The 9,745-nt window shown below is 41.6% G+C and overlaps 1 protein-coding gene across 1 annotated transcript in view; it reads left to right on the top strand.

Moving 5' to 3' along the window:
- LOC115534835 (mucin-2) overlaps positions 1–9,745 on the top strand; it is a 42,402-nt gene that overhangs the window by 16,375 nt on the left and 16,282 nt on the right. Inside the window, exons 15-32 of the mRNA XM_030346117.1 lie at positions 289–480; positions 589–741; positions 1,447–1,614; positions 1,933–2,103; positions 2,212–2,364; positions 3,071–3,238; positions 3,557–3,790; positions 3,899–4,051; positions 4,757–4,924; positions 5,244–5,414; positions 5,523–5,675; positions 6,382–6,549; positions 6,867–7,100; positions 7,209–7,361; positions 8,061–8,228; positions 8,543–8,713; positions 8,822–8,974; positions 9,356–9,373. Of these exons, the coding sequence (XP_030201977.1) occupies positions 289–480; positions 589–741; positions 1,447–1,614; positions 1,933–2,103; positions 2,212–2,364; positions 3,071–3,238; positions 3,557–3,790; positions 3,899–4,051; positions 4,757–4,924; positions 5,244–5,414; positions 5,523–5,675; positions 6,382–6,549; positions 6,867–7,100; positions 7,209–7,361; positions 8,061–8,228; positions 8,543–8,713; positions 8,822–8,974; positions 9,356–9,373 (2,949 nt within the window). The remainder of the gene's footprint in view (positions 1–288; positions 481–588; positions 742–1,446; positions 1,615–1,932; positions 2,104–2,211; positions 2,365–3,070; positions 3,239–3,556; positions 3,791–3,898; positions 4,052–4,756; positions 4,925–5,243; positions 5,415–5,522; positions 5,676–6,381; positions 6,550–6,866; positions 7,101–7,208; positions 7,362–8,060; positions 8,229–8,542; positions 8,714–8,821; positions 8,975–9,355; positions 9,374–9,745) is intronic.

The raw sequence follows: 9,745 nt of genomic DNA on the forward strand, positions 1-9,745 counted from the left end.
TAAAACTGTGGATACAGCCAAGAATCTGAAGCTGTGACACTCTACAAGGCCTCAATTCTCCTGAGTCCTTAATGTAAGAGTATTGACCCATACTGGGATTGATCAAACAATAGACATGGTTAAATCACTAACTTTAAAGACTCCCTCCAATTTATGGAAGTCATTATTTAAGAAGCACTTTATAATGTGTTGTGATGATTTGCTTCCTAATGTCAGCAAGTTATGAGGTGAATAACTTTGTGTTAAACGTTTATGTAAACCATGAACTTGACTTTTGTCTCCAAACAGTCAATACAACTTGTCCTATCACGACTTCTGCACCTCCGTTCACCACTTCTACACCTCCATCTACAACTTCTCCACCTCCATCAACCACTTCTCCACCTCCATCAACCACTTCTCCACCTCCATCAACCACTTCTCCACCTCCATCAACCACCTCTCCAAATCCATCCACCACTTCTCAAACTCCATCAACAAGTAGGGCTTTGAAAAGAGTTGGCTTCCTAGCAAACATCAAATACACACATACTAACCTAATGTATTTGAAATGGATACTTTCCCACGATGCACCTGTTCTCACTGCAGGTCCTCCAGTGGTCTATGAGTACCTGACTACTATCGAGTTGCAAACCACAAATGTTACAGTGATAGAGGAACTGAGGAGCATCCTGGATAACATCAGCTACCCCTTCCCCATCGACAGCAACATACTGATCTCTGAGGTCAACATCACCACAGGTGAACACAAAGTTCTGCCAATGTTGTTTTATTGCTCTCTGCAGTTGACTGGGTCACAGGTTTGAAGTATCCTGTATTTGCTTGTCTATAATGTTTGACGATTTGTTATGACTGCATTGAACAGTTTCTGATGGATTTTGCTGTGAAGTTTTGTGACTGATGTGAACAAAATTGCACGATTTTAAGGCAGCTCTTTTGAAGAAAATGCTGCCCAATTTGTGGATATTCTTTAAATGTCTAGCCCAAAGGTTGTGGGAACCAGGAACATATGCATGACCCTTTGAGATGGAATAATGGATAAAATGTCATTCAAGCTATAGACAAGACTACCAGTAAGAATGAAACAAATTTTAAAAAGTGTATCACTTGAAATATAAGTGCAATATTCCTAAACCCCATGAACAAGTAAAGGAGAAGGTGAACATACATCACCTTAATTTTGTAGAAGTGCGATGATTAATCAATCTGGCGGGAAAGTTCAACAATTGGTCAAATCTGCTCAAATGTTGCATTGAGTGAACATATTTAGAAGGTACCACTAATCGACATAGATTGGTCAATTCCCTCTGAATTGTAAGAATGCAAAATGACAAATTCTTGGAAAGACTGATCCCAACTTTCTATCACAAATGTTAACCGCCATCCACAAAGTGTATCATTTGGACCAAGTTTTCCGGAACATTGTTTGTGTTTATCTGTCCTCAGTTTGCTCTCCATTCGGGGCTGGGTTCCAATGCACATGTGAGGATCCGTATCGCTGGCCATGTGACAAGTGTCTTCTGCATGGGTCATGTGACAACATCACTGATGAGACGTGTGGATGCATCAATGCCCTTCCCCCTGATGAAGAATACTGCCAGCTCTCCCAACTCAGTACGTTCTCATGTCTGGTCACAGTTGACATAAAACTGTGGATACAGCCAAGAATCTGAAGCTGTGACACTCTACAAGGCCTCAATTCTCCTGAGTCCTTAATGTAAGAGTATTGACCCATACTGGGATTGATCCAACAATAGGCATGGTTAAATCACTAACTTTAAAGACTCCCTCCAATTTATGGAAGTCATTATTTAAGAAGCACTTTATAATGTGTTGTGATGATTTGCTTCCTAATGTCAGCAAGTTATGAGGTGAATAACTTTGTGTTAAACGTTTATGTAAACCATGAACTTGACTTTTGTCTCCAAACAGTCAATACAACTTGTCCTATCACGACTTCTGCACCTCCGTTCACCACTTCTACACCTCCATCTACAACTTCTCCACCTCCATCAACCACTTCTCCACCTCCATCAACCACTTCTCCACCTCCATCAACCACCTCTCCAAATCCATCCACCACTTCTCAAACTCCATCAACAAGTAGGGCTTTGAAAAGAGTTGGCTTCCTAGCAAACATCAAATACACACATACTAACCTAATGTATTTGAAATGGATACTTTCCCACGATGCACCTGTTCTCACTGCAGGTCCTCCAGTGGTCTATGAGTACCTGACTACTATCGAGTTGCAAACCACAAATGTTACAGTGATAGAGGAACTGAGGAGCATCCTGGATAACATCAGCTACCCCTTCCCCATCGACAGCAACATACTGATCTCTGAGGTCAACATCACCACAGGTGAACACAAAGTTCTGCCAATGTTGTTTTATTGCTCTCTGCAGTTGACTGGGTCACAGGTTTGAAGTATCCTGTATTTGCTTGTCTATAATGTTTGACGATTTGTTATGACTGCATTGAACAGTTTCTGCTGGATTTTGCTGTGAAGTTTTGTGACTGATGTGAACAAAATTGCACGATTTTAAGGCAGCTCTTTTGAAGAAAATGCTGCCCAATTTGTGGATATTTTTTTAAATGTCTAGCCCTAAGGTTGTGGGAACCAGGAACATATGCATGAACCTTTGAGATGGAATAATGGATAAAATGTCATTCAAGCTATAGACAAGACTTCCAGTAAGAATGAAACAAATTTTAAAAAGTGTATCCCTTGAAATATAAGTGCAATATTCCTAAACCCCATGAACAAGTAAAGGAGAAGGTAAACATACATCACCTTAATTTTGTAGAAGTGCGATGATTAGTCAAACTGGCGGGAAAGTTCAACAATTGGTCAAATCTGCTCAAATGTTGCATTGAGTGAACATATTTAGAAGGTACCACTAATCGACATAGATTGGTCAATTCCCTCTGAATTGTAAGAATGCAAAATGACAAATTCTTGGAAAGACTGATCCCACCCTTCTATCACAAATGTTAACCGCCATCGACAAAGTGTATCATTTGGACCATGTTTTCCGGAACATTGTTTGTGTTTATCTGTCCTCAGTTTGCTCTCCATTCGGGGCTGGGTTCCAATGCACATGTGAGGATCCGTATCGCTGGCCATGTGACAAGTGTCTTCTGCATGGGTCATGTGACAACATCACTGATGAGACGTGTGGATGCATCAATGCCCTTCCCCCTGATGAAGAATACTGCCAGCTCTCCCAACTCAGTACGTTCTCATGTCTGGTCACAGTTGACATAAAGCTGTGGACACAGCCAAGAATCTGAAGCTGTGACACTGTACAAGGCCTCAATTCTCCTGAGTCCTTAATGTAAGAGTATGGACCCATACTGGGATTGATGAAACAATAGACATGGTTGAATCACTAACTTTAAAGACTCCCGCCCATTTATGGAAGTCATTATTTAAGAAGCACTTTATAATGTGTTGTGATGATTTGCTTCCTAATGTCAGCAAGTTATTAGGTGAATAACTTTGTGGTAAACGTTTATGCAAACTATGAACTTGACTTTTGTCTCCAAACAGTCAATACAACTTGTCCTATCACGACTTCTGCACCTTCGTACACCACTTCTACACCTCCATCTACAACTTCTCCACCTCCATCAACCACTTCTCCACCTCCAACAACCACTTCTCCACCTCCATCCACCACTTCTCCACCTCCATCAACCACTTCTCCACCTCCATCAACCACTTCTCCACCTCCATCAACCACTTCTCCAAATCCATCCACCACTTCTCAAACTCCATCAACAAGTAGGGCTTTGAAAAGAGTTGGCTTCCTAGCAAACATCAAATACACACATACTAACCTAATGTATTTGAAATGGATACTTTCCCACGATGCACCTGTTCTCACTGCAGGTCCTCCAGTGGTCTATGAGTACCTGACTACTATCGAGTTGCAAACCACAAATGTTACAGTGATAGAGGAACTGAGGAGCATCCTGGATAACATCAGCTACCCCTTCCCCATCGACAGCAACATACTGATCTCTGAGGTCAACATCACCACAGGTGAACACAAAGTTCTGCCAATGTTGTTTTATTGCTCTCTGCAGTTGACTGGGTCACAGGTTTGAAGTATCCTGTATTTGCTTGTCTATAATGTTTGACGATTTGTTATGACTGCATTGAACAGTTTCTGCTGGATTTTGCTGTGAAGTTTTGTGACTGATGTGAACAAAATTGCACGATTTTAAGGCAGCTCTTTTGAAGAAAATGCTGCCCAATTTGTGGATATTTTTTAAATGTCTAGCCCAAAGGTTGTGGGAACCAGGAACATATGCATGACCCTTTGAGATGGAATAATGGATAAAATGTCATTCAAGCTATAGACAAGACTACCAGTAAGAATGAAACAAATTTTAAAAAGTGTATCACTTGAAATATAAGTGCAATATTCCTAAACCCCATGAACAAGTAAAGGAGAAGGTGAACATACATCACCTTAATTTTGTAGAAGTGCGATGATTAATCAATCTGGCGGGAAAGTTCAACAATTGGTCAAATCTGCTCAAATGTTGCATTGAGTGAACATATTTAGAAGGTACCACTAATCGACATAGATTGGTCAATTCCCTCTGAATTGTAAGAATGCAAAATGACAAATTCTTGGAAAGACTGATCCCAACTTTCTATCACAAATGTTAACCGCCATCCACAAAGTGTATCATTTGGACCAAGTTTTCCGGAACATTGTTTGTGTTTATCTGTCCTCAGTTTGCTCTCCATTCGGGGCTGGGTTCCAATGCACATGTGAGGATCCGTATCGCTGGCCATGTGACAAGTGTCTTCTGCATGGGTCATGTGACAACATCACTGATGAGACGTGTGGATGCATCAATGCCCTTCCCCCTGATGAAGAATACTGCCAGCTCTCCCAACTCAGTACGTTCTCATGTCTGGTCACAGTTGACATAAAACTGTGGATACAGCCAAGAATCTGAAGCTGTGACACTCTACAAGGCCTCAATTCTCCTGAGTCCTTAATGTAAGAGTATTGACCCATACTGGGATTGATCCAACAATAGGCATGGTTAAATCACTAACTTTAAAGACTCCCTCCAATTTATGGAAGTCATTATTTAAGAAGCACTTTATAATGTGTTTGTGATGATTTGCTTCCTAATGTCAGCAAGTTATGAGGTGAATAACTTTGTGTTAAACGTTTATGTAAACCATGAACTTGACTTTTGTCTCCAAACAGTCAATACAACTTGTCCTATCACGACTTCTGCACCTCCGTTCACCACTTCTACACCTCCATCTACAACTTCTCCACCTCCATCAACCACTTCTCCACCTCCATCAACCACTTCTCCACCTCCATCAACCACCTCTCCAAATCCATCCACCACTTCTCAAACTCCATCAACAAGTAGGGCTTTGAAAAGAGTTGGCTTCCTAGCAAACATGAAATACACACATACTAACCTAATGTATTTGAAATGGATACTTTCCCACGATGCACCTGTTCTCACTGCAGGTCCTCCAGTGGTCTATGAGTACCTGACTACTATCGAGTTGCAAACCACAAATGTTACAGTGATAGAGGAACTGAGGAGCATCCTGGATAACATCAGCTACCCCTTCCCCATCGACAGCAACATACTGATCTCTGAGGTCAACATCACCACAGGTGAACACAAAGTTCTGCCAATGTTGTTTTATCGCTCTCTGCAGTTGACTGGGTCACAGGTTTGAAGTATCCTGTATTTGCTTGTCTATAATGTTTGACGATTTGTTATGACTGCATTGAACAGTTTCTGCTGGATTTTGCTGTGAAGTTTTGTGACTGATGTGAACAAAATTGCACGATTTTAAGGCAGCTCTTTTGAAGAAAATGCTGCCCAATTTGTGGATATTTTTTTAAATGTCTAGCCCTAAGGTTGTGGGAACCAGGAACATATGCATGAACCTTTGAGATGGAATAATGGATAAAATGTCATTCAAGCTATAGACAAGACTTCCAGTAAGAATGAAACAAATTTTAAAAAGTGTATCACTTGAAATATAAGTGCAATATTCCTAAACCCCATGAACAAGTAAAGGAGAAGGTAAACATACATCACCTTCATTTTGTAGAAGTGCGATGATTAGTCAAACTGGCGGGAAAGTTCAACAATTGGTCAAATCTGCTCAAATGTTGCATTGAGTGACCATATTTAGAAGGTACCACTAATCGACATAGATTGGTCAATTCCCTCTGAATTGTAAGAATGCAAAATGACAAATTCTTGGAAAGACTGATCCCACCCTTCTATCACAAATGTTAACCGCCATCGACAAAGTGTATCATTTGGACCATGTTTTCCGGAACATTGTTTGTGTTTATCTGTCCTCAGTTTGCTCTCCATTCGGGGCTGGGTTCCAATGCACATGTGAGGATCCGTATCGCTGGCCATGTGACAAGTGTCTTCTGCATGGGTCATGTGACAACATCACTGATGAGACGTGTGGATGCATCAATGCCCTTCCCCCTGATGAAGAATACTGCCAGCTCTCCCAACTCAGTACGTTCTCATGTCTGGTCACAGTTGACATAAAGCTGTGGACACAGCCAAGAATCTGAAGCTGTGACACTGTACAAGGCCTCAATTCTCCTGAGTCCTTAATGTAAGAGTATGGACCCATACTGGGATTGATGAAACAATAGACATGGTTGAATCACTAACTTTAAAGACTCCCGCCCATTTATGGAAGTCATTATTTAAGAAGCACTTTATAATGTGTTGTGATGATTTGCTTCCTAATGTCAGCAAGTTATTAGGTGAATAACTTTGTGGTAAACGTTTATGCAAACTATGAACTTGACTTTGTCTCCAAACAGTCAATACAACTTGTCCTATCACGACTTCTGCACCTTCGTACACCACTTCTACACCTCCATCTACAACTTCTCCACCTCCATCAACCACTTCTCCACCTCCAACAACCACTTCTCCACCTCCATCCACCACTTCTCCACCTCCATCCACCACTTCTCCACCTCCATCAACCACTTCTCCACCTCCATCAACCACTTCTCCAAATCCATCCACCACTTCTCAAACTCCATCAACAAGTAGGGCTTTGAAAAGAGTTGGCTTCCTGGCAAACATCAAATACACCCGTTCTAACCTAATGTATTTGAAATGGATACTTTCCCATGATGCACCTGTTCTCACTGCAGGTCCTCCAGTGGTCTATGAGTACCTGACTACTATCGAGTTGCAAACCACAAATGTTACAGTGATAGAGGAACTGAGGAGCATCCTGGATAACATCAGCTACCCCTTCCCCATCGACAGCAACATACTGATCTCGGAGGTCAACATCACCACAGGTGAACACAAAGTTCTGCCAATGTTGTGCTATCGCTCTTTGCAGATGACTGGGTCACAGGTTTGAAGCATCCTGTATTCGCTTGTCCATCATGTTTGACGATGTGTTATGACTGTATTGAACAGTTTCTGCTGGATGTGGCTGAGATCTTTTGTGACTGTTGTGACCAAAAATGCAGGATTTAAAGGCAGCTCTTCTGAAGAAGATGCTGCTTAATTTGTGGGGGTTGTTTCTATGTTTTTAGCCCTAAAGTTGTGGGAATCAGGAACATATGCATAAACATTTGAGATGGATTAATGGATATAATCTCATTCAAGCTATAGACAAGTCTTTCAGTAAGAATGAAACATTTTTAAAAAGCGTATCACTTGAAATATAAGTGCAATATCCCTAGACTCCATAAACAAGCAAGGGAGAGGGTAAATATTCATCATCTTAAATATGTAGAAGTGCGATGATGGGTCAAACTGGCAGGAAAGTTCAACAATTGGTCAAATTTGCTCAAATGTTGCATCAAATGGACATTATGAGAAGCTACCACTGATCCACATACATTGGTAAATTCTCTCTGAATTTTCAAAATTACCAATTCTTGGAAAGTCTGATCTCACCTTTCTATCACAAATGTTAATCGTCATTCACAAAGTGTATCATTTGGACCAAGTTTTCGGTAACATTGTTTGTGTTTATCTGTCCTCAGTTTGCTCTCCATTCGGGGCTGGGTTCCAATGCACATGTGAGGATCAGTATCGCTGGCCATGTGACATGTGTCTTCTGCATGGGTCATGTGACAACATCACTGATGAGACGTGTGGATGCATCAATGCCCTTCCCCCTGATGAAGAATACTGCCAGCTCTCCCAACTCAGTACGTTCCCATGTCTGGTCACAGTTGACATAAAGCTGTGGACACAGCCAAGAATCTGAAGCTGTGACACTGTACAAGGCCTCAATTCTCCTGAGTCCTTAATGTAAGAGTATGGACCCATACTGGGATTGATCAAACAATAGACATGGTTAAATCGCTAACTAAGGACTCCCTCCCATTTATGGAAGTCATTATTTTAGAAGAACTTATAATGGTTATGGTGATTTGCTTCTTAATGTCAGCAGGTTATGAGGTGAATAGCTTTGTGTTAAACGTTTATTCAAACTATGAACTTGACTTTTGTCTCCAAACAGTCAATACAACTTGTCCTATCACGACTTCTGCACCTCCGTCCACAACTTCTGCACCTCCGTCAACCACTTCTGCACCTCCGTTCACCACTTCTCCACCTCCAACAACCACTTCTCCACCTCCATCAACCACTTCTCCACCTCCATCCACCACTTCTCAAACTCCATCAACAAGTAGGGCTTTGAAAAGAGTTGGCTTCCTGGCAAACATCAAATACACCCGTTCTAACCTAATGTATTTTAAATGGATACTTTCCCATGATGCACCTGTTCTCACTGCAGGTCCTCCAGTGGTCTATGAGTACCTGACTACTATCGAGCTGCAAACCACAAATGTTACAGTGATAGAGGAACTGAGGAGCATCCTAGATAACATCAGCTACCCCTTCCCCATCGACAGCAACATACTGATCTCTGAGGTCAACATCACCACAGGTGAACACAAAGTTCCTGCAATGTGTGTTATCGCATCACTGGTTTCAAGTATCATGGTATTTCTTGTTGCCCCTTTGCAACGTAAGTGGCCATATCCTAAACTCCATAAACATGTAAGTGAATATGTAAATAGACGTGAAATTGAGCATGGAGAAGTGAAATGTTCGGGCAAAATCCATGAGAAAGTTAGACAATTTGTCAAATTGGCTAAAACGTTGCTTTGAATAGAGATATATTAGAAGCTCTACCTGAAACGACATAGTTTGGTTAATTTTTCGTTTTGAATAAACTTGTACATTCCTGGATAGGACTGACTGTTTTCCATCACAAAATGTATCCCTTTGAATATGAACACTTTCGTGTGTTTTTTCTGTCCCTCAGTTTGCTCTCCCATTCGGGGCTGGGTTCCAATGCACATGTGAGGATCCGTACTCGCTGGTCCATGTGACAAGTGTCTTCTGCATGGGTCATGTGACAACATCACTGATGAGACGTGTGGATGCATCAATGCCCTTCCTCCTGATGAAGAATACTGCCAGCTCTCCCAACAAATCCCACTCAGTACGTTCTAATAGCTCAACAATTCCCCTTCCAACAATTCAAGTGCATTCTTTACTAAAAACAAATACTTATTATTTTCACTTTTTCCCAAAACAGATCGCACTTTTTGTCCTTTACCCCCCACTCCTCCACCCACCTCCACCCCCTCTCCTCCACCCACCTCCAACCCCTCTCCTCCACCCACCTCCACCCCTCTCCTCCACCCACCTC

The sequence above is a fragment of the Gadus morhua genome, chromosome 21, assembly GCF_902167405.1.
Source record: "Gadus morhua chromosome 21, gadMor3.0, whole genome shotgun sequence".
In the NCBI taxonomy this organism is placed as follows: domain Eukaryota; kingdom Metazoa; phylum Chordata; class Actinopteri; order Gadiformes; family Gadidae; genus Gadus; species Gadus morhua.